Source organism: Myxine glutinosa, chromosome 2, assembly GCF_964187855.1.
Source record: "Myxine glutinosa chromosome 2, kmMyxGlut1.1, whole genome shotgun sequence".
Classification (NCBI taxonomy): domain Eukaryota; kingdom Metazoa; phylum Chordata; class Myxini; order Myxiniformes; family Myxinidae; genus Myxine; species Myxine glutinosa.
In genome coordinates, this window is record NC_136262.1 from 6,339,022 (window position 1) to 6,364,812 (window position 25,791).

The following is a 25,791-nucleotide window of genomic DNA, read 5'->3' on the forward strand; positions in this document are numbered from 1 at the left end:
GAGCTGCAAGAGAACTCGAAGCAGAGGAGAGAAGAGGCGAAAGGGAGTTAAAGGACCGTGAATTGGCGCGTCAGCAGGAAATTAAAGTCAAGGAGCTGGAGTTAATCAGAGAACGGGGAGAGGTACCATCCCTGCTGACTGGTTCGACACCTAGTCAGAACACCTTGGATGTTGGCAGACATGTGAGGCTTGTCCCACCCTTCAATGAAAAGGAGGGAGCCAAGTTTTTTCCACACTTTGAGAAAGTGGCTCGACAGTTAAACTGGCCTGAGGAGTACTGGTCCATACTAGTGCAAAGTGTTCTGGTGGGTAAAGATCAAGAGATTTATTCGGCTTTACCGATTGACAAATGTGCAGATGACGAGGTATTGAAGAAACACATTCTCAAAGCTTATGAATTGGTCCCGGAAGCTTACCGGCAAAAATTCCGGAATGCCAGGAGGAGGGAGAGTGAGACCCATGTGGAATTTTCCAGAGTGAAGGAAACCATGTTTGATAGGTGTTGTGATTCAAAAGGAGTTGGGAAAGACTTCGAACTATTGCGACAATTGATCCTGGTGAAGGAATTCCAACAGTGTGTCCACGAGGACATTAAAGTTCATCTGGAGGAAAGGAAAGTACCAAAGCTGTATGAGGCAGCCACCATGGCAGATGACTATTCCTTAACACACAGGATGGGGTTCCACAAACCAAACTTCTCGCCCAGACCTAGCCAGGGGAGCTATGGTACATCAGGGGTGGAGAATGAAAATCCATGGGGGCGGCCTCGGGATGAAAATGAGGTCCACTTTGACACCACGACTTCTAGAAATCAGAAGATTGCGGTTCCAAGACAGACCTATCGTCCGGGGGACTCGAGGCGGACCGCCGCCCCCATGCCTTGGCAGACCACGAGGTTCTCCTCCGGGCCTACTTGCACTTTTTGCCATAAACCTGGACACTGGATGTCCAACTGTTATGCTTTGGGAAAGGAAATTCAGGAGCGAAGTTCGACTAGTACGACTCCAAATGCGATGGCCATTGTGAGAAATCGCCCTCAAAAGGGTTACCAACCATTTATTTCCAAGGGGTTTGTGTCACTGGATGGAGTCTCGACTAACCGGAGACCGGTTAGGATATTGAGGGACACAGGAGCACATCAATCTTTAATGCTTGAAGGCAACTTGCCATGGTCCGAGGAGACGGCAACTGGGGATAGTGTTCGTTTACAGGGGATTGGTGGCTGTGTTAGTGCTCCACTGCATGTCATCCATTTGGAGTCCGATTTGGTGTCAGGACCAGTCACCGTCGGTTTACAAGCCACGCTTCCTGTAGAGGGAGTATCGGTTGTTATCGGGAATGATTTAGCCGGTGGTCAAGTTTATGGTAACCCGATGGTTGTTAAAAAGCCCAGTAGGGAAAATAACACCACACCAGTTAGGGATGGCGACAAGTTTAGCAAGTTATTTGTTGGTGGACTGAACTTCAAAACACAGGAAGATGTTTTGAAGTCTGCCTTCAGCAAGTATGGACCACTTTTGGAAGTGCTGCTGATAAAAGACAGGGAGACACGAAAGTCAACAGGGTTTGGCTTTGTTACGTTTGAAAACTCAAAGGATGCCAGTGAGGCAGAAAAGGATCTGAATAGCAAGGAGTTGGAGGGTCGGACCATCACAGTAGGGAAGGCATTTCCTAGGGGTCGAGGGGGCTACAGAGGAGGACCACAGAGTAGTAGTGGTGGTGGCCGCAAGCGATATTATTATGGAGTCTTCCAGAGTTATGACCGCTCCAGAAGGAAGGATTATCAGAGCAGTGGCTGAAAAGGAGACCGCCAGTCAGGTGACGACTGTGACAAGTGGTCCCACCATAATTATTAGGAGTCCGGAAAAGTTGAAGCACTGAATGCTGCGGAGCCGCCGAGCCAAGATTCCTACACGGACTAACAGTGAACGCCACGTTCCTAAAGGCATCCAGGTAGTGAACTTCCCTGCACGGACTAACCGTGAACTCCACGTTCCTAAAGGCGTCCATGTAGTGAATACTTCCAGGCCTCACCACCCTACCACCATGGAACCTGGCTTTCAGCTCGGCCTCCCGGGGAAAGTGCTATAGATTTGCTGGCCTTTGGGTTTTTGATCACAACCCCATAACCTTCATTCAAGAGAAACTAGAAGTAAAATCAGAGGGGCAGGGACAATGTCATTGTTGACGCTTGGTCCAGAGGGAATTAACTTTGGAAAGCTCTGGGGGTTGTGTAAAATTTTGGTTGTTTTATTTTTGGGGAAACATTGGTTACTTGGTTACTTGTGTTGGTTTCAAGAATTTGCCGACAAAGAAAGTTTTCGCGGTGTTCAAACTTTCTTTCTTGAGGGGGGGAAGTGTTATGGATTTGGCCCTCGTTATGGTTGTTGTTATCATTGTTGGTTCTAGATATTATGCTTATTGTGACTTAAGGGAAAGTGTTGTGGTGGTTAAAAGATTTAAAAGCGCTCCTGGTAAAATGTGGCTGGAAATCCGGATCGTGACGGAAGAGGTGGAGCAATGAGAAAGAGATAGGCGAGGAGATAGTGAAACAGACGTTGTGGTGGAAGCTCCGGCCCGAGCGTTCAACGTACCGTGCGAGTGAACTTTGCATCCTTGAAGGGAAGTTCGGGCGATAAGAAATATCGCCGGAGTGCGTGGAGCCTGTGTCGTCGGGTATTCTCATTGAGGCTCCGGAGGATCCGGGCCTCAAAGCCCGGGTTGGAGTGAAAGCCGTCCGCCATCTTCGCCATGCGAGCAACCGGCAGTGAACAGGTTTTTTGTCGTGTCGGCTGGGCATTATTCCCGGGGGGGGGGGGGGGGGTTGCCGGGGACAGCTGTGTCAGAAAGGGGCACGTTAGAATTATACGGAGGCTCCCGATTTGAACCGCAACGTGTACGTCGGAGCGCGTGTTTGTGAGGTTCCTTTCCACCGCTGTGGTGCTGGGTGCTGAGCACGTGACCTCGGGGTCGTCTCGCTCGCCTACGCCTCAATTGACCTTTGGGCCTTGACTCCCCGATCGCGGGAGCGCACAGAGACATTGGGACTTCGCCTTGGAGGGGTGCAGAGACATTGGGGGAGGTGCCGTGAGAGTGGGGTTAAGGGGCTTGACAAGTATGTCCTCGTAAGATTTGAAAGTAGGGGTGATTGCCCCCATTGTTGTATGACTCTTTGTGTGTGATTTATAATATATTATTGTTGGTTTATAACCTGGTGTGGTTGCGTTATTGATTTGACTGTTTCATTTGCTGGTTCCATTGAGGGTTTCATTATTTGCTGGATTTCAACCAAGGATAACACATCTTTCTGCCAGGGACCCTCTCAGGGTTCGGAGGTCCACCAAGACCAGAGGTAAGGGGGGGACCCTGTAACACAAGCCATTTAACTTGGTGACAGACATATTCTAGTCGTTGGTAGTATAAGTAGTAGTAATCAGCTCTGGCAGCATCCAGTTATGGCTGCATACAATAGGGACAGAGAACCCCAATCGAGAAGATATTGTCAAACAAAGCGCACCGGACAGCAGCTTTCACGCCCCGTGCGGATTCTATTTGCATCCGAGCTGGAGATCAGGCGACCGGGTTGGTGCTACAGTGCCGCCCGGATCGAAGGTCCCAGGAGAAGATGGAGACCCTATTGACGGAATCTCCGTACCAGACCCAGACTCATCAAATTCCCTCGCAAGGCGGAGAGGACGCATCGTAGTTTCACAGCGTGGTAACAGTAGTTTTGTTGCAGTACTTTCGTCATGTGGTAACGTCACAGTAGTTTCGCGGCCACAGTCATTCGGCCGAATAATTTGTACCTTGGCGAAGAACGGATCATTATTGCGCGGACACCCGGGTCGTTTATAGGAAGCAGGCCCGGGTTTGTAGAACCAAGAGACCCATGTCAGTTCACTACCTGTACAATGCTGACCGTTAATCATTTGTGATAACTGGATTATTGGGGCGGTGCACGAGCGGGTAGCAAACAGGAACAGGAGCCGCTTGCAGCGAAAGACCGGCCCGGGAGCCATGTTGTGACATGAGAAACGGAGGCTCACATCGAGTAACAGAGAATAACGACACGAGCCAAACGCTGGCAGAAACCCTTTGAAAGCCAAAGCTAATCCCATAGCTAAATAGTAATGCCTTCCATGGTCGAATCAAAGCCAAAGTCTCCACTTCCGGTGTGTAGACGCACGGTCGCAGCCCCTCGGAACCAGGCGACGCTCGACACAAACGACAAACGTCTTCTAAGGAATTGGGCCAGTCCCGGCTATTCACAAGGTGGGTCAATTGCATCGCACCCGTATAACATGTCAACACGTAATACGCGGCCCATGTCGACACGTCCGCAGCTGAGTTCCCCCGATCCGGGCGATAAGTGAAAACCCCACGGGTCATCCGTTCGTCTCGAATACGCATGTCACTATGACACGTCTCGTTCATTAATGCAACACTCTGTTGCTCAGTAATTACCACGTGAGCGTCACACTCATGTGTGTCCCCCTCCGATGATGTCACGTGTGACAGCAGCGGGACAACGCTCTGTTGCTCAGTAATTACCACGTTGTGGCGGACACGAAAGCACTGACGTGGTGACATCACCCCGCACACCAAGTGGGGATGGGCCACGCCAGGGAGAGAGGCGTGGCCTCACGATATATGCGGAGCACGCAGCCCTGAGCAGCTTAGTGCTGCAGTTTGAGTACTTTGAATAAAGACTCTTTTATGAACCGCGTTGTCCGCTTGCTCTTTGCGTAAGCATTAGCGCGCGCAGCATCGCGCTTTATATGGTGACCTCGACGTTGGATCTGCCGTAGCGATCCTTCCGAACACGACGCCATTGCAATGGCCAACGACAAGGCAATGGCGATTAAACTTCCCGAATTTTGGGAGGCCCAGGCCAAAGTCTGGTTCGTTCAAGCCGAAGCCCAATTTCAGCTTTGGCGCCTCACCAACGACGACATGCGCTACTGCCACGTCGTCGCCTCCCTCGGGCCCGGCACGGCCGCTCGAGTTGTGTCCGTCCTTCGCCACCCACCGGACGGCCACAAGTACGAGGCACTCAAGCGGCTACTCCTAGCCACGTTCGGCCTCACGGACGACGCACGGGCCGACCGCCTCCTGGATCTCCCCGAGCTCGGCGACACGCGCCCGTCGGTCCGAATGGACCATATGCTGTCACTATTGGGCGACGAAGCCCCCGGTTCTCTATTCCGGGCGCTTTTCCGTCGCCAACTTCCAGTGCAGGTTCGCCTCGCGTTGGCCGGGACCGGGCTAACAGAACCCCGAGCATTGGCAGCCGAGGCGGACAGGTACTTCGCGGCTTCGGATACGCGGGCGAGAGTCGGCGCGGCCGTCACGGACCTCGAGGCTGATGCTGCTGATCCACAGCATCAGCTTCCACAGCATACGCAGCATGCTGATACGCCCCTCGTGACTGCCGCCACGCCCCGCCCACCGCCGCGGCGAAAACCGCCAACTCCACTGGCCTGGCGGAGCCAGCCACACTCCTCCAGCTCCACCACCTGGTGCTGGTTCCACGCCAAGTTTGGCCACGAGGCTCGGCAATGTCATCCGCCATGCTCCTTCAACAGGTCGGGAAATGCCCGGGCCGGCGCTCAATAGTGGCGATGAGTGCCGGCCGTTCGAGCAGCCTGCTGTTCATAACGGACACCTTATCCGGGCGCCGTTACCTGTGCGACACGGGAGCGCAGGTGAGTGTCGTTCCCGCCAGCACGTCAGACAAGCACGCCGCGGGCGGGGGCCCCGTGCTGCTTGCCGCGAATGGGACGCCCATCCGTACGTATGGAAAACGCTGCCTCTCTCTGCGGTTCGGAGGGCAGGTTTTCCGATGGACGTTCGTCACCGCCGACGTGCCCATGGCACTGCTTGGCGCGGTCTTCCTGTGCGCTAATGGGCTCCTGGTCGACGTAAAGCGCAGACGTCTTGTCCAGGCCGAGACGTTCAGCTCGCTCGCTTGTGCGCTGCCCAGCTCGTCGAGCAGCTCAACGAGCGGCTTGCCAAGCGGCTTGCCGAACGGTTCGGTTCCGGCCACGTTGGTCTGTACGCTTCCGGCAGCGGACGCATTCACCCGCCTCCTCGCCGGCTTCCCGGCCCTCACGTGGCCCACCTTCTCGGCGGGGGCCGTCAAGCATGGGGTGGCCCATCACATCCCCACCGTCGGGCCACCGGTCTACGCCCGGGCACGCCGCCTCGAGCCGACGAAGCTGGCGGTGGCAAAAGTGGCGTTCGCTACCCTGGAGCGACTCGGCATCGTTCGGCGCTCAGAGAGCACTTGGGCATCGCCGCTGCACATCGTGCCGAAGCCCGGCGGGGGATGGCGACCGTGCGGGGACTATCGCCGTCTCAATGACGCCACGACTCCCGACCGCTACCCCGTCCCCCACATTCAGGACTTTTCCGCCCGTTTGGCGGGCATGTCCTTCTTCTCGAAGGTGGACCTCATACGCGGCTACCATCAGGTCCCCGTCAGGCCGGAGGACGTCCCGAAGATGGCGGTCATCACGCCATTCGGACTCTTCGAGTTCCTGCGGATGCCCTTCGGTCTGAAGAATGCGGCTCAGGCATTCCAGCGACTGATGGACAGCGTCCTGCGCGACTTGGATTTTGTCTACGTCTACCTGGACGATATCCTCGTCGCCAGCGCGTCCAGCGAAGAGCACCTACGCCACCTCCGCACGCTCTTCGAACGCCTGGGCCAGCATGGCCTGATTGTGAACCCCGCAAAGTGCCGGTTCGGCACCGCCATAATCGATTTTCTGGGGCACCGTGTCACCAGGCACGGAGCCGTCCCCATGCCGGCCAAGGTGGAGGCGGTGAAGGGGTTTCCGCGCCCCCGCACGATCAGAGGGCTGCAGGAGTTCCTGGGCATGGTGAACTTTTACCATCGGTTCCTGCCCCGTATCGCCCAGCTCCTGCGCCCCCTGCACGAAGCTCTCCGAGGTAAGCCGGGCAAAGGCGACGTTACCTGGAGCGAGCAGATGGACACGGCGTTCACGGGCGCGAAGCTCGCCTTGGCTAACGCCACCATGCTCGCGCACCCGGCGCCCGATGCACCGTTCGCCCTCACCACTGACGCCTCGGACTACGCGGTGGGCGCGGTGCATGAGCAATGGGTGCGTGGAGCTTGGCAACCGCTGGCGTTCTTTAGCCAGCAGCTTCGCCCGCCCGAACGCCGTTACAGTACCTTCGACCGCGAGTTGCTCGGGCTTCACTTGGCGGTCAGGCACTTCCGCCATCTGCTCGAGGGCCGTGCGTTCACGGCCTTCGTCGACCACAAGCCGCTGATCTTCGCGATGGGCAAGGTCACCGAGCCGTGGTCGGCCCGGCAGCAGCGTCACCTCTCGGCCCTGTCCGAGTACACGACGGACATCCGGCACGTCGCGGGGAAGGACAACCCGGTGGCGGATTGCCTTTCCCGGGCCGTCGCCCACGCAGTCCACCTCGGCATCGACTATGCCCGGATGGCAGCGGACCAGGCCGCTGACCCCGACGACCAGGCCTTGCGGACCGCCGTCACGGGCCTCCATGTCACTGAGGTGCCGTTCGACGGCGCAGGCGTGGCCCTCTTGTGCGACGTCTCCCACGGGCGTCCTCGCCCCAACGTGCCCGCGGGCTGGCAGCGCCAGGTGTTTGACGCCATCCACGGCCTGTCCCACCCGGGCACGAGGGCCTCCCAAAGGTTGATCGCCAACAAGTTCCTCTGGCATGGCCTCCGGAAGGCCGTCCACGGCTGGGCCAGGACGTGTCTCGCGTGCCAGCGCGCCAAGGTGCACCGGCACACCCAGGCCCCGTTTGCCCCGTTCACGGTGCCGGAACGCCGGTTTGACCACGTCCACGTGGACCTGGTGGGACCTCTGCCCCCCTCGCGGGGTTTCACCCACGTCCTCACCATGGTGGACCGCACCACCCGGTGGCCGGAGGCCGTGCCCTTGGCGTCGACGACGGCGGCGGATGTCGCGCAGGCTTTCATCGCCACCTGGGTCGCCCGGTTCGGCGCCCCCTCAGACATCTCATCCGACCGCGGCCCCCAGTTCACCTCGGAGCTCTGGGGGGCGGTCGCGCAGGGGCTCGGGGTCCGGCTGCACCGAACCACGGCCTACCACCCCCAGGCTAATGGCCTGTGTGAGCGATTTCACCGCTCATTGAAGGCCGCGCTCCGGGCCACCCTCCGCGACGGCGGCTGGGTCGACAGGCTCCCCTGGGTCCTGCTGGGCCTCCGGACGGCGCCCAAGGAGGACCTGCGCGCATCCGCGGCGGAGTTGGTCTTCGGGCAACCGCTGCGGGTGCCGGGCGAGTTCCTCCCCGACTCCACGGCACCATGGTCCGCGGCACAGCAGCGCTCCGCTCTGCAAGAGACCGCCCAGAGGTTCGCCCCGGTGCCAACGGCATGCCACGGGCACCCACCGACGCACGTCGCCCCGGAGCTTCGCACGGCGGAGTACGTCTTTGTCCGCCACGATGCCCACCGGACACCACTGCGGCCCCCGTACGACGGGCCTTTCCGCGTGCTGGAGACCGGGGCGAAGCACTTCACCCTAGACATCGGCGGTACTCCTGACCGCGTTTCTGTAGACCGCCTCAAGCCGGCCCACCTCGACGTGGACCATCCACTGCCAGTGACCCGACCCCCGCGTCGGGGCCGCCCCCCTGCGGGCGGACCCCCGGCACCGCGCAGCCCCGCCGCCACGCCGCCCCCCGGTCCTGCTGCCGGAGGCATCCCAGATGGCATCCCTGCATCCCAGACGCCGCCAGTCGCCAGGGGGCGCTTCGGCCGGGTCATCCATTTGCCCCGCAAACTGACCCTTCAGGTGCGCGGGGATTCTGGGGGGGCGCGTGTGGCAGACACGAAAGCACTGACATGGTGACATCACCACGCACACCAAGTGGGGATGGGCCACGCCAGGGAGAGAGGCGTGGCCTCACGATATACGCGGAGCGCGCAGCCCTGAGCAGCTTAGTGCTGCAGTTTGAGTACTTTGAATAAAGACTCTTTTATGAACCGCGTTGTCCGCTTGCTCTTTGCGTAAGCATTAGCGCGCGCAGCATCGCGCTTTAACGTGAGCGTCACACTCATGTGTGTCCCCCTCCGGTGATGTCACGTGTGACAGCAGTGGGACAACGCTCTGTTGATCGGTAATTACCACGTGAGTGAGACCAGACAACGGTGTGACAGTGCAAGTGCGTCGATCATGATCCCGAAGAAGGCGAGAAGATGCGACCGTGATGTCCCGGACGGATTCCCCTATTGACAAAACAGAGTTCTCATCCTCCCCATCCACCGAGTTTGCAGTCACGCTAGCTATGTGTCTTTGCAACCTAGGTAAGGCGACCTTCGCGTCTTTGTAGACAACAAGCGACCGAGGCGTCTCGGAGTCTTGGACTCCGCGCGAATGATGTGTAAACAACCCGAGAGTTTTGTTCAAGGGCACACGATCGGGTGGCGCCGTCGTGTCTAGCAAGGGCTTCCGACGATTTGTGTCCAGAGTTATCGTCTCCTGGGTCACGGCGGCCCCCACAAGTCCATTCGTTCGGCTCGAGTGACAATATGTGTCCTCGTTGATAGCGAGACTGCATCGGTGCCACAATATGGTGTCAAGATTCGCATGCATTGAGTTTGATAGATCAGCATGATTACGTCCGCGGTTCGTTGGGTTATCAAGATTGACGAAGACTAAACTCCGGATAAACGGAACTCCGGCGATGACGTCACGGATCACCCTATGGAAGCATGCAATTATGTGGCTGTCGCCATAGGGCAGACGCGTGATTTGGGACATCCCGGCGATGACGTCACGGATCTCCCATGCAATTACGTGAATGTCGCCGTAGGGCAAACGCGTGATTTCGCACAGCCACTGATGATTAACGCTAAGCCAATCGAAGCTGCTGGACACCGCAGGTTCACCAACCTGTCGAACCAGCTCTTGGGCATGCACAGGCAAGCGGCCAAGCTCGATTATCACGACCTTCAGGAGCCTGCTCGGCTCGTCAGCGATAAATTGCGCATCAGCTCGGGAATCGCGTCTCAATTTGATAGCTATCGGCGAGCACTTAGAAGTTAGATGTGGAAATAGCGTCAACGGTTCGATAGGCATTCCCGCGACCGCCCGGTCATCCGGGTACATCGGGCAATCCATCCCTAGCTGAATGCGCCATTTCCCTTTAATGCGCATCCCCAGCGCTTGTGTCTATGAAGGTCCCCCAAATCGTCCATCCGTGCCGTCGGTCAGCGGCGCTGGACAAGCCGTGTGGCCCGGGCAGTGCCGGCACCTCTAGGAATGCCGTTCGAGCCTCGTGCGTAGAAGTGATGCCGGTCAGCATTGATCGGGTAAGCCGGCCTTGCAGAGTGAGCTGCCGATGGCTTCAGATCACGATTCGTGCATCGAATTGATGCCGGCCAGCATTGGTCGAGTGTGCCAGCCTTGCAGAGTCGAGCCGCCAATGGCTTCAGATCGCGATTCGTGCGTAGAAGCTATTCCGGCCAGCATTGATCGGGTACGCCGGCCTTGCAGAGTCGAGCCGCCGATGGCTTCAGATCGCGATTCGTGCGTAGAAGCTATTCCGGCCAGCATTGATCGGGTACGCCGGCCTTGCAGAGTCGAGCCGCCGATGGCTTCAGATCGCGATTCGTGCGTAGAAGCTATTCCGGCCAGCATTGATCGGGTACGCCGGCCTTGCAGAGTCGAGCCGCCGATGGCTTCAGATCGCGATTCGTGCGTAGAAGCTATTCCGGCCAGCATTGATCGGGTACGCCGGCCTTGCAGAGTCGAGCCGCCGATGGCTTCAGATCGCGATTCGTGCATAGAAGCTATTCCGGCCAGCATTGGTCGGGTATGTCGGCCTTGCAGAGTCGAGCCGCCGATGGCTTCAGATCACTATTCGTGCGTAGAAGCTACCAACGTCGGTCGGGTAGACCGGACTTGTGAGGCGTGGCAGCCATAGGTGTCGTGAGCACAAGCGCGGCTCATCGCAGCTCATGCCGGGCACACCGATCGCGGACGATTTCCCCAGAGGAAGCATTTAGCGGTACCCTCAAACAAGGCAGTCGCAGCCTGACTCGTACATTTGGCTTCCGTCGACTCCAACGGAATTTCAGCAACAGGGCGCTCCCCCGTAGCGTCGCTCTCCAGGCGTCCGCATGCCTCCGCCTGCTTCGGGGCTCCCTGGAGTACGAGTGCTGGATCGTAAGTCTCCTGGAGAGTCAGGGTCGATGACTCCAGCAAGCGCCACCACATTGATGGGGAGTAAATACCAGAAACGAGCGCGTCTCGCAAGCGATCGCCACACACCTGTTCGTGCGTTCGGACCTCGGGAGAGCATACCTTGACCAGGCAAACAAAATGATTGCGGTAGTCCGGGTCACCCGGTCTCCTCGTTGCAAGCTCCTTTGTTGTGTCATCGTATGTAGCGCATTTTGCATGAGGCCAATGAACCACCGCAGTGGAGTGCTGAAGACAGTTGTACCAATGGTCCGCGGCATTCGTAGCCTGAGGGTCACCCGAGACCTCCAAGCGAAGCAGGTTCTCCATCACTCCAAGCGTAGGATTCGAAGTGAATAAAAATGTGGTGAAACGAAACGACTCACCAAGAAAACTCCTAACGTGAGCTTTTGTTCACTTGAATGCAACTCATCTACAAAGAAAACACAAAAGCTAATAAGCAAGCATCCCAGAGCACCTTCATTAACATTACGCCATTACAGGGTTATAAGCAAATATATAAAGCACGTCCTTTAGCAATCTTACCAACTTGAAGGCACAGAACAGCTCAATGAAACCCCCTTACGCACAGACAGTATATAAATCCTTCCCCGCGCGGTGGACACAGGTATAGTGCCTCGCACCTCATTTTGTCGAATAAAGTGGTACAGTGCTTATAATACATGCTATATAGCAAGGAACACTATATAGCAAGGAAGGGACGAGGTTCGGGTGACATAGTCACAATTTCGGTCTTCGAGGCCGGCCGATAGGCACAGTGTGACCGGAAGGGACGAGGTTCTCCTGACCATGTGGCCCTCGACTCGGTGGGGTTTGTCCGCACAATGTGGGCGCTTTCAGGATGAACTTTAGCCCGGGAGCGTTTGGGCGCCCCGGTCTGATACTGCCGCCCACGCGCAGAACAACTTGTGAGTGCACGTGGGTCCCGGCGGTCCCACTGGCCTAGTGCTACCATGTTTAGACAGCGAACTCCGTCCCCGGGCACCACGTCTGACTCTCTTATTCAGTGAGACATGGCGACGTGGGCACGGTAGGACACCCGCGGAGCCCCGGCGGACCGGGGACGCGCGAGCCTACGCGTTAGCGTGCTACGGCGGAATCAACGGCTTCAGCCACGGCCGGGCCGATACTCGGCCCGGTCGCCCGGAAATGAACTGGTTCGACGCCCGCGCTAGAGAGGTCGCGGGCGACTGAGATGTATTTCCAAATAATTAATTAATTTGAGACGTCCGATTTCTAGTGTTTGGAAATTTGGAAGAGCTTGACCCTAGCCTTTCCCTTGCGAGGGCAAGGAGGAACTTAACACTTGACACTTAAGCTTAGTTTGAAGTACACCCTGCCAGCGCTCACGGTGGGGACGGCAGGGCAACCAGAAGGGACGAGGTTCTCCTGACCACGTGGCCCTCGATCTGGGAAGCGAGAGGCGTTCCATTAGTGGACGCGCCCCTCACGCCCGACTTTTGGGCAGCCCCGGCAGGCTGTTTGTTTTGACGTTCCGTGACAGGCCCCGCACCCCCACCTCCGGGCCGACCGGGCGACCGGAATGAATCCCGGTGTCCCGATCCGAACCTTCAGAGCGGGCCGGCTGGGGAGTGCCTGGCACCCCGTACCTGCACTTTCCGTCCCTGCGGTCCCAAATACCAGAACCACCCGAATACCACTTTATTCAACAAAATGAGGTGCGGGGCACTATACCTGTGTTCGACACTGTACCACTGCTTATATATAGCATGTACTTATATAGCATCATATGCTATATGCATATGTACTTATATATATATATCATATATATATCTTATATATATATATCATATAGCATATGTACTTATATAGGTGCTATATAGCATCATAAGAAGTGCACGTATGTAATGAAGGCCATTACTCAGATGGAACTAATGATTCACGACAAAATGCTTGCCCACATGGACACACTAGCTTGATACTGGACGTTGTGCTCAACAGTAAATCGTGTGTTGTCTACTGCCCATATCACGCTGTTATGACGATTCATATAACCAGATAAAGTAAACTTGGATTCATCTGACCTCAATATCCTGTTGTGCAAATCATTGTCCATATCCATTAACCCAAGCAATGTCTCACATGCCTCAACACACATGTCAATATGTTCCTCAGATAGTTGGTGAATTATTCTGGGTATGTATGGTTTCGCATTAAGGTCTTTTAGTATACTTCAAATCCATGATCGGCTTATGTTGGTGACGTTTGATAAATGACGAGTTGATAATGGTGTGTTACTGTCGAGTTGTTGTTGAATGACCGCTCTGCTTTCCTCAGTTCGAACAGTATGAGGCCTACCTGGTGACTGTTTAGGAAGAATGCTGCCGGTTTCATCAAACTGCTTGTTTATTCTGCCGATGGTTCTTCTGTCAATTGCGTCGGTGCCACATTCTTTGACAAGTTGTCTGTGAACTTCAGCCGAATTTGCAGATACAGAATACAAGCGAACACCTCAAATTTTCTGTCTCACGATATCCTCCGTCACATTAGGGTGTCTAATTCACAATGAACTGAAGTAATGCAAAGACAAACGCGTGCAGCACAGTGAGCGAAGCTCACCCTGATCCACATCACGTGATGCACCTCACCTTGTTGCGTATCACGTGATGCCTGTGCGTGTTGAAGCAGTCACATTCATTTACGAGTAAGCATGTTTTGTTTTTCACCAAAGAACGTTTATATACTTAGTTGTTTGTTGCAGGTATCATTCTTCAATGTGCCCAGGGAGGTGTTCTGGACCACCCTGTATACATATATATTGTTACGGTTTTTAGAGCCTTCACTAGTAAATTTTAGTAAATGCATCCCTTATAAATGTTCCCCTGTAAATATCCTCATCAATTGGCTGGTTAAAGATCGCACCCTAGTTAGTCCATGTACAAACACGTAGCGAACCATAGGACCTCTCCGTAGTTATTTCATTATTATCTGTTTCAGTTAAGGACCTTTTCCCAGTAGTTGAATCTGCATTGCATTAATCAAACAAGATAGGCCCCTTTCAATTTCCCCAATTGCCTCACCCACGTCTCCGCAAAGCAACGGTCGAGCAGCGTTCACTGCCCCTTGTCTTGGTTCATTTGATTGCCCCAAGCCACCATTAGCCATGCGGTCAAGCCAAGGAAGAAGGGGGGCGGAGCCGCCAGATCATGGGCGTGGCACGCCGACGCACCACCCGAGGCGGGGCCAGCGAGCCCCCACCAGCCAACCAGGGCTGACGAAAGACCATCGCGGGCATGGCTCCATGAAGCGCGGCTTGATTGCAACACGCGTAATACAAGGACGAGCGCGAAGCCTTTTTACGGAGAAGGCAGAGAGAGACACGTGATCCAACAGTCGGGTGAGAAGGTACGAGTTGAGTGAGAGGGTTCAAGAGTTGCGAGAGGGAGACGCGTGAGAAGACGGAGCATCCCAATCCCATCGCTATATGAAACGTGCGGTGAACGATACGCGCTCGCTGCCTGCCAGGGTTTTTCCTGCCACAACGCAAGTCGACTCCTGGAGCCGGACCTCGACGCCCACTGTATGCCTGGGCCTTCTCATCCCTTCTTCCAGTCATTCCTGCCTGCTATTCCCTTGTCGTGTAAGTCTGTTTGTCTGTCCTGTTTGTTGTCCTGGGGAATAATATAAGACTGCTTAAGGCTGCCCTGTGTCTTCTTCTTCTTCTGTATATTACTTTCGTTTCTTCTTTGGTTCTTTGGTTTTGTACATAATTAATAAATGTCTGGTATTCCTTACTTTGGTTTCTTCTTTCCCCCGATCGCTTTCGTCCTGTCTCCAATTGAATACCTGTGGCACGATTTGGCCAACCGCAATAGTCGGGTTTAGTCAATTGCTAACGGCTCGAACCGCGGATTGCTAAACCGCTCGGCAAATACCATCTTGTCCGTGGCTCGAGTGGTACTTGTCTCCCTGTTTTGCGGAGGGATTGGTAAAGGTATTCGGGAGAACACCTTGACCAATAACCCTGATCAATTCCACCCCGCAAAAGAGCGTTACAAGTACCAGGACCAGAGACGGCCAGCTTAACAGGCCAAGGGGACTAACCCCTCCCCCCCCCCCCTTGCTAAGGGGAGTGCCGTCTCTGAGATCCGTAACAATATATATATATATATATATATATATATATATATATATATATATATATATATATATATATATATATATATATATATATACTGTATATATATATATATATATATATATATATATATATATATACAGTATATATATATATATATATATATATATATATATATATATATATATATATATATATATATATATATATATATATATAGTTATGTTTATATATATATATTTATGTTTATATATATATATATATTGTTGCGGTTTTGAGTGTACAGTGAGTATAATAAAGGTTAAAATTTCCCCCTCATAGTTAGTCACACAAGCAACATGTCGCCTCGCGATAGTATAGTTATTTCTTTGTATTTGTGAGCTTAGTCCTTTTCCTATGTTAGTTCCGCGTTGGGTAGAGTCAGGAGAATAGGCCCTACTTCTACCGACTTTCCAGCTTCCCTAGCCTCATGCCCCTTTGCGCTGACTTTGGTTCATTTTGGACGAATTAACACGAGGCAGGTCTAGGAGGGTCGAGGCGGAGCCGAATGAGGGGCGGCAGAAGCGCTGACGGTAAGCACGAGCCGCCAATCAGGGCTCAGAGGTGGTGGCGGCAGCACTGCATCACAGGGCGTGGTAAGAAGGTTCGAGAGGGTTCCAGAAGGTTCGGGGGCGTACCTATATAACCCATTGTACAAAGCCCCCGAGAGGACTGATGAGCAAAGGACTGCTCGCGAGGATGCGCAAAGGACTGATGAGCAAAGGACTGATGAGCAAAGGACTGATGAGCAGAGGACTCGCAAAGGACTGATGAGCAAAGAGACTTGAGGACTTGCCCAGGGAGAACTCGCGCGCACTGACCAACCAAGAGAATCGTTGAAGAGGAGTTGTGAGCATCAGAGAACTGTGAAAGATACGCGGGTAAAGAGAGATGCGCATGAACCGGAATACGCACTATTATAAAGCGACGCTCGGTTGAGTTGGAGGCCGATCCATGTACAGTGCATTAAGTCGCGCGAGTGAGAACGGCTGTGTAATCGCCAGCCGTGCTGAGAGTCCCGCATTTGCCATTCCACCTCATTGGCTGCCTTTGTTCGGGAGACGCGCTATGAGGTTCCTTCCATCGCCTGCTGCCATCTTCGCGGGACGTGCTGGGACCATGGAGAGCCAGACGGGGCCGTTCCTGGATGACCATGTTGACGCGTTTGGCTGAACATCAATCCATCTGCAATTCCCTGTGTGTGTGTGACAGGCCCGAGTCCGGGGGATAAGATAAGATTGACTAAATGCTGCTCTGTGTCTCTGCGTCCTGATCACTGTATATACATGTGGGAATAATTAAACCTGTGTTCTTCCTTTTTTCCATTCGATCGTTTCTGTGGTTTCCTCATTGGCTAAGCGTGGTACGAATAGGACCGCTCGAATCGGGTTCCACTACCTAAACTGCATGGACCACGTGGTACTCAATCCGCTCCGCGTACCCAAACCACACGTGGCTAGTGCGAGGCTTGCTTCCTCGCTTCCGTGGCGGAGCAGGGAATTAGGTACGAGCGAGAGTTGGTCCCGAAACCCTACTTTGCGTTCGCCCGGAAGGGACGTTTCAAGTCTCGGTTCCGTCAAGCCCAGAAAGAACAAGGGGATTAATCCCCCCTTGGTAAGGGGAAGAAGGGCGGTGAAGAACCGTAACAATATGCATATATATATATATATATATATATATATAATATATATATATATATATATATATATATATATATATGTATATATATATATATGTATGTATATACGTAGTGTGTTCAAAAAGTATCCGACCTTTATTTTTCGTGCGTAAAAAAAAAGAAGCTAGGGAGGCGTTGATTGGTGCACGTATGTAGGCGATCCTAATGCGCACGCGTGAATTTTTTCCCACCTGCAGAAGCTGTCATTCAACGGCAGACCGCCGATGAGTGAGGAAATGTAAGTGAGCGCCGTCGGATTTTCGTTTTTGACTAAATGATGGAAAAACTTGAACAACGCTACTGCATCAAATTTTGTGTAAAGCTTGGCGATGTTGGATGCTTCCATTGTGATGACTGCAACTTTGTTTCTGGGTCGTACCCATAAACCCAGGACTCATCGCCAGTGATCACTGTGTTGAGGAAGCTGGGATCGCTGTTCACAGTCTCCAGCATGTCCTGTGCGATCTCCAAACGGAGTTGCTTCTGCTCAATCGTTAGCAGCTTTGGTACGAACTTCGCTGAGATTCTCCTGAAGCCCAAATCCTCCTTCATAATGGAATGAACGGTGTTGAATCTTGCGGATCGTTTCCACTTGGGAATCGCCAAGCTTTACACAAAATTTGATGCAGTAGCGTTGTTAAAGTTTTTCCGTCATTTTGTCAAAACCAAAATCCGACGGCGCTCACTTACATTTCCTCACTCATCGACGGTCTGCCATCGAATGACAGCTTCTGCAGGTGGGAAAAAATTCACGCGTGCGCATTAGGATCGCCTACATACGTGCACCAATCAACGCCTCCCTAGCTTCTTTTTTTTTACGCACAAAAAATAAAGGTCGGATACTTTTTGAACACAGTATATATATATATATCTTCTTGCTAAACATTTGCAGAGGCTCTGCCTATTAGGCATGAACTTCGTAGAGCTACAGCCTCCGACATCTCCATAGTATTACACTGCAACGAATACCAGGTAAGGAAATTGCATACTCTTGTTAAAGTGGACATCTCTCTGGCCAATCTCAGAGAGCCTTCTCAGCATCGCCGAGTATGGCATTTCACTCAGGCTAACTGGCATGGTCTTCAAGCAACCATAAATCATCTGGACTGGTCTCCCATCTCTACTGTCTCTGGCATTGACTCATTCTGGGAATTATCCCAAAGTAAGCTGCTCTTTCTCATGCACAGATTTATCCCATCTCATCTTCAGTTGTCATACCCTTCCTCCCGTCCATGGTACACTGAATCTTGTGGTGAGGCAGTTCCTCTGAAACAAATTGCCTTCACCTCATGGAAGGCAAATCCAATGGAAGGCAATCTTAGTTCCTTTCATAAAGCTTGGAACAAATGTGTGTCGACCACCAGGAGAGCCAGGAAGCACTATCTCTCTATTCTCAAGACTGAACTCTCAAACCTGTCTCCCTCCTCCAAATCTTGGTGGCATCTGGTTAAATCTGTTTCTGGTGTTTGTTCCCCCCCTCCATCCCTCCCTTACCTCAAACGGCTACACCGGTGACTCCGCACATGAAAAAAGGCTTTTAGAATCATTGGTATCTCCCAGAATAAAGGTGATTCTGAGGATCTTTCTCTCTCACCGCAGGCAGATTGGTGGTCTTTCTATCTTCAAACCGACTCCTATCCGGCCTAGCTCCCTCTGCTCTGTCTGTGCTCTGTCCCCGTAATATTCCTCAATACACTCAAGATCTGTCAGCAACCCTCTTCTGGTGCAATTGCCAAAATCAAGACTCTCTGCTCACCTCGACTCTTTCATTCCTCTTTTCTCCCGCCTCTGGAACAAACTCCCACAGTCTATTCATTCCCACTCCCCCCTCCAGGTCTTTAAAACAGCTGCTCACCACCATCTCTTATCTTCCCCCATCCAAAACCTTGATCTTTTGTACCCCGTTAATACACTCCAGATCCACCTTTTTAAAATTCCATTTTCTTTCCTGAAAGTCCTAGTAGTGTCCATATTGTTTATCCCATGTACCCCGCGCCAGCCTCTACCTTCCACAGATCTCCTGATGTCCCTGTTCTCCGCTGTTGTTGTGCTTTCCTCTTGTCTCCCGTTCCCTTTATTGTATGTTTTATGTGTTTTATGTCTCTGCTCTTAGACGAGCCTCGACTTTTATCCAAAAAAAAAAATATATATATGTTGGAACCCATCTGTGGATCGGCCCCATCGGCCAATGGGTCTGACCCATCTGTGGATGCATGAGAAATGACAATGCAGACCCATCGGCCGATGGGTCTGCGCCATCTGCGGATGTGTTGTTCACCTTGAAGGAATGTGTATGCATCATAATTCATCTCTGTTAAATTCTGTTTAACGTATTGTATCCGTATTCCGTAAATTGTATCCGTAATTGTATCCGTAATTGTATCCGTATTGTATCCGTAAATTCTGTTTAACGTAGGCTATTGTATTGTTTGTGTTAAAAATCATCTCTGTTAAATTCCTACCACATCTAATTCCAATGACTGTGTACCTGATTGAAGAGCACCATTCTGTCAACACATTCCTTCAAGGTGAACAACACATCCGCAGATGGCGCAGACCCATCGGCCGATGGGTCTGCATTGTCATTTCTCGTGCATCCACAGATGGGTCAGACCAATCGGCCGATGGGACCGATCCACAGATGGGTTCCAACATATATACATGCCGGAGATTGAACATCCATGGATACATCTTTCCACACCCCTCCGTTTATGCCCCATTTACACACCACCCAGCATGCCTCTGCCATCCCTTTGCACAAGTAATACATTTATTACTCCAAACCTGAAACATAACTTGTTTTTCCTGTGCTGCATTGATTATTTTTCCATTAGAGTTGCTCTCCCACAAACAAGCTGTCATTTTTGTCCCAATAGCTTGGAGAGATTGTGGCAGGAGGAGCTCAAAAAGAAGGGCGAGGAGAAAGCGTCGCTGTTCCGCGTGGTCCTTCGTTTCCAAAAAACACGTCTCTTGATTTCCGGCATTCCGATGGCCTTGTACGTGATCATGAGCTTCACGAGTGCGGTAAGGAGACCACAGGTGTGCACACAAGCCCCAGATGGATAAATAAACAAAACATTGCACAACACATTTTATGGGACACAAAAACCTTGGGTAGAGTTAGTGGAAATATTATTGCGGAATTGTGGGGCAAGATTGGTGTGTGTAACAAGAAAGTGATGAAACTTTTACACGTGTGTAAAGTGCGCTCAATTAGGTGGAGCACAGATAGAAAGGGCACAACTTACCTGCAGCTGCTAATGGGATGCATACACAAGGTAGGTTTTCCCAAGAGTAGATCATTGCACCAATATCCTGAACAAATTACCTGTAGCTGGTAATGCGATGCATACACATGGTAGCTTTTCCCAAGAGTATATCATTGCACCAATATCCTGAACAAATTACCTGTAGCTGGTAATGGGATGCATACACAAGGTAGCTTTTCCCAAGAGTAGATCATTGCACCAATATCCTGAACAAATTACCTGTAGCTGGTAATGCGATGCACACACAAGGTAGCTTTTCCCAAGAGTATATCATTGCACCAATATCCTGAGCAAATTACCTGTAGCTGGTAATGGGATGCATACACAAGGTAGCTTTTCCCAAGAGTAGATCATTGCACCAATATCCTGAACAAATTACCTGTAGCTGGTAATGGGATGCACAAACATGGTAGCTTTTCCCAAGAGTAGATCATTGCACCAATATCCTGAACAAATTACCTGTTGCTGGTAATGGGATGCACACACAAGGTAGCTTTTCCTAAGAGTAGATCATTGCACCAATATCCTGAACAAATTACCTGTAGCTGGTAATGGGATGCACACACAAGGTAGCTTTTCCCAAAAGTAGATCATTGCACCAATATCCTGAACAAATTACCTGTAGCTGGTAATAGGATGCATACACAAGGTAGCTTTTCCCAAGAGTAGATCATTGCACCAATATCCTGAACAAATTACCTGTAGCTGGTAATGGGATGCACACACATGGTAGCTTTTCCCAAGAGTATATCATTGCACCAATATCCTGAACAAATTACCTGTAGCTGGTAATGGGATGCACACACATGGTAGCTTTTCCCAAGAGTAGATCATTGCACCAATATCCTGAACAAATTACCTGTAGCTGTTTCTAAGTTACCTTGTGCATCCTTATATAATGTGTGCGGCAACGAAGCGAAGGATTGAAGAATTGAATCCGCCACAACCTCTTACCTGTAACAAGATGGCCATTTGTTTATGCATTGTTCATCTTCTCTGCAGACGGTGATTCTACAGTCTATCCTACAATACACCGAGAGGGAGAGTAAGAAGGTGTCCCTAGGTGTAGGCTTGTGCTTTGCGTTGCTTCTTTCGGAGGCCTTACGCTCCACGATGTTTGCACTTGTCTGGGCGATTAACAACCGGACCGGGATTCGCCTGAGAAGCGCCGCAACAAATATGGCGTTCAGGAAGATTATGCGCCTTCACGGACTGGGCAACACCTCGGTGGGACAGGTATGATAGGTGACACCATGGGGGTGAAACGACAAATAAACTTGCATTAAACAAAAGGGCCTAGTTAGTCGAGTATGTATACAGTGCATTCAGAAAGTATTCAGACCCCTTCACTTTTTCACATTTTGTTATGTTGCAGCCTTATGCTGAAATCGTTTAAATTCATTTTTTCCCTCATCAATCTCCACTCAATACCCCATAATGACAAAGAGAAAACAGGATTTTAGAAAGTTTTGCAAATTTATTAAAAAGAAAATACTGAAATATCACATTGACATAAGTATTCGTACACTTTGCTATGACACTTGAAATTTAGCTCAGTTGCCTCCCATTTCTCTTGATCATTTTTGAGAAGTTTCTACACCTTGATTGGAGTCAACCCGTGGTAAATTCAATTGATTGGACATGATTTGGAAAGGCACACATCTGTCTATGTAAGGTCTCACAGCTGACGATGCATACCAGAGCAAAAACCAAGCCATGAGGTCAAAGGAACTGCCTGCAGAGTGCACAGACAGGATTGTGTCGAGGCACAGATCTGGGAAAGCCTACAAAAAAAATTCTGCTGCATTGAAGGTTCCCAAGAGTACAGTGGCCTCCATAATTCTTAAATGGAAGTTTGGAAAAACCAGGACTCTTCCGAGAGCTGACCGCCTGGCCAATCTGAACAATCGGGGGAGAAGGGCCTTGGTAAGAGAGGTGACCAAGAACCCGATGGTCACACTGGCTGAGCTCCAGAGATCCTGTGTGGAGATGGGAGAAACTTCCAGAAGGACAACCATCACTGCAACACCCCCACCGATCTGGGCTTTATGGCAGAGTGGCCAGACGGAAGCCAAACAGTTCAATATTGGTTTCGTCAGACCACAGAATCTTGTTTCTCACAGTCTGAGAGTCCTTTAGGTGCTTTTTTGCAAACTCCAAGCGGGCTTTCATGTGTCTTTCACTGAGGAGTTGCTTCCATCTGGCCACTCTGCCATAAAGCCCAGATCGGTGGAGTGTTGCAGTGATGGTTGTCCTTCTGGAAGTTTCTCCCATCTCCACACAGGATCTCTGGAGCTCAGCCAGAGTGACCATCGGGTGCTTGGTCACCTTTCTTACCAAGGCCCTTCTCCCCCGATTGCGCAGATTGGCTGGGCGGTCAGCTCTAGGAAGAGTCCTGCTTGTTCCAAACTTCTTCCATTTAAGAATTATGGAGGCCACTGTGCTCTTGGGAACCTTCAATGCAGAAGAATTTTTTTTGTAGGCTTCCCCAGATCTGTGCCTCGACACAATCCTGTCTGTGCACTCTGCAGGCAGTTCCTTCGACCTCATGGCTTGGTTTTGCTCTGATATGCATTGTCAGCTGTGAGACCTTATATAGACAGGTGTGTGCCTTTCCAAATCATGTTCAATCAATTGAATTTACCACGGGTGGACTCTAAACAAGGTGTAGAAACTTCTCATAGATGATCAAGCGAAATGGGAGGCACCCAAGCTAAATTACAAGTGTCATAGCAAAGGGTACGAATACTTATGTCAAAGGGATACTTCAGTATTTGCTTTTTAATAAATTTGCAAAACTTTCTAAAATCCTGTTTTCTCCATGTCATTATGGGGTATTTAGTGTAGATTGATGAGAAAAAATTAATTCAAACGATTTCACCATAAGGCTGCAACATAACAAAATGTGAAAAAAGTGAAGGGGTCTGAATACTTTCTGAATGCAATGTACGTGGCGATCGATGGGAATTGCAGCATCTTCAATCCGAGGCTTCCCCCCATGCACCCCATATTTTCCCTTCCCCTCATCTCCATTTACCTATCCCATCTTCTTCTCATCACCTTTCCAGTTCACATGAGTGCAGCCATTTGTCTTTGTCTGATGATGATAACATGGTTAAGTGCTCTGTTGTTTCAGGTTATCAATGTGCTCTCCAACGATGGCCAGAGGCTGTTTGAAGCAGCAACTTTTGGACCTCTTCTGCTAATCGTCCCCTTTTTGCTTCTTCTTGGTGCAGCATACACAATCCTATTGCTCAGAACTTCTGCCCTTGTGGGGATTGCAATTTTCCTCTTGTATTGGCCCATCCAGGTAAGCTAATTTGCATACAATACATCATGGCTTCTAGACTGATAATTGTTTGGAATGAGAGTGGTCTCCTTCGAGGAATTTCCTCCAAAATATATTATTACAGTGTTCTTGTAATTCCTCGAATTTTCTTCACCAATCATGCTGCGGGACTTCTTGAGGTATTGGAGATGGAGAGGCACAGTTTTATTGGCAGGACGTGTAGGTACCTTGTGTCTTGTTGATGGGTGATGGCATCTCGTGTTGGTGTGGCACAAACATCATGAGCCAAATGGCCTCCTCCTGCACTAAATTTCCGTGTCATCTGTCGGAGCTGACTTCCAGACTTCTTTCAGCGAAGACGTCTCAATTGAGAATCAAGAAAACCTCACTGAGTTCCAACTTAGATTTATTCAAACAATTGCGGAGAGAAAACCAACACGATCACATGATACATTTATACACAGAAGCACACAACGACGCGTCGTCCACTCGAAGGAATGATCTGAGCCTCCCTTTGTGCAATTCCCTTAAATAAGCCTCGTCTCCTTTTGATGTTGTTTGCTTGAGATCCGGGGTCACTGAAAGGCAGCCTTCCTGGCGCCAAGAAGATCTGCTTGTCATCATGGAGCGACTCAGAAGTTGATAAAGGTCAATCCTTTGACCTGTTCAGCCTCACTAATTGAGTGCTGCATACCAACCCCGTGCTGTATCCACACTCTTGCCTCCAGACCTTTCACAGAGGTGACAAAGGTCAACTCACAGATGTCCAATAGTTGTTCGATCTTGGTTCCATGCACGTTCCCTTGCTCACGCTGCATGCTTTGAGAACCCATTTTACACAAGATTCACATCGAAATGCAATTTAACTGTTTTTGGCAATAAATTGCCCCTTACACATCATATATAATTCCAATTTCCCTCATTTTTTTGGGGGGGTTTATATTAAACAATTAATCTAAACACCAATTTACAAAATACTCAAATTACAAAAAAATTGGTAATACAATTTTCAATACCTAAGGCATACACCGTCATCCTGGAAGAATCTGATCATAAAAAACATTTCTTGTTCGTTGACTCTTTCCATGTTAATAATTCAGTTCATTTCATTTGCATCATAAATATCTCTGCAAACAAACTTCACCTTTACCAATGCACAACAATTTCAGTTCACCATTTTCTCAATAATAATGTCCGCATAATTCCATATAAAACATCTGCAACATTTGGCAATTATTCTTCCAAAATGCGTTTTGCTGCAGAACAAATGTTGAACTTCTGTTTGAAAAGAAGAGGCTGATCACTTGTGTTTGAAAATCCTGTGTGAAACATTTTCTTCTGATGTCTTCATAGCACCTACACTATTTCGCGTAGGGTTTCCGCTGTCGTGGTAGCCGGTCAAAATCAAACTGACCCTGCTCTGCATGTGGCATCCTTGCCACTCTTTCCGTGAGCCATAGTAGTTCTTGAACAAGGCCTTCGTCCAGTTGTAGTTGACTTGCCTCCTCACTCATCATGAGCGTGGAGCAAGTGTTGATGTGATGTTGGTTGACCGGCAAGATGTGGAACAGAGATGACAGATGCATCCACAGCGATGTTAGGACCATGGTGTTCAAGTTATCCATGGCCCATGCCAGGGGCAACTAGCAGAATCATGGAGGCCCATTGCAGAGGAAGAAGCAGAGCCGTCCACTTACAGCTCCACGTTGGTTCCCCGGAAGTTGGTGGAGCAATGACATCAAGTCACCGCATCCAGTAAAAGTTGCAGGTAAAATGTTGTCATCCCGCAATTGCTGATGTGATGAATGTTCCAGACACTTGAACAGAAGCAAGTGATCGCCTTTCTTCCATACATTGCAATGTGATCCAGGCAAATGGTCACATGAATTTCCCTTGGTGAAGGTAAGCATCCGTTTCCAATCTTGCAAAGGAAAATGCCTTTATCATTCTTTGAGAAGGAGGGTGTATGCCAAGATTAACTTCATTTTTTAGCCACAAATTTTCTTTCCCGGAAACAAACTTCTTCCCAAAGCCGTTATCACTCCAATTGAGATGTGATCTGGTCTTATCCTTCACTCAGCCACATCGGAATCTGCTTTCAACACACTCTGGATCAGGTTGGGTACATCTTGACATGAAATTACCATGTTTTAACTCATCATGTATATCTTATAACAGCTTCA

At 50.9% G+C, this 25,791-nt stretch overlaps 1 protein-coding gene across 9 annotated transcripts in view; it reads left to right on the forward strand.

Annotated features, from left to right (window-relative positions):
• ABCC12 (ATP binding cassette subfamily C member 12) overlaps positions 1-25,791 on the forward strand; it is a 407,545-nt gene that overhangs the window by 87,144 nt on the left and 294,610 nt on the right. For all 9 annotated transcript variants that reach the window (XM_078772926.1, XM_078772930.1, XM_078772924.1 and 6 more), the window contains 3 exons: positions 19,927-20,074; positions 21,322-21,555; positions 23,456-23,629. In XM_078772926.1, coding sequence (XP_078629052.1) covers positions 19,927-20,074; positions 21,322-21,555; positions 23,456-23,629 — 556 coding nt within the window. The remainder of the gene's footprint in view (positions 1-19,926; positions 20,075-21,321; positions 21,556-23,455; positions 23,630-25,791) is intronic.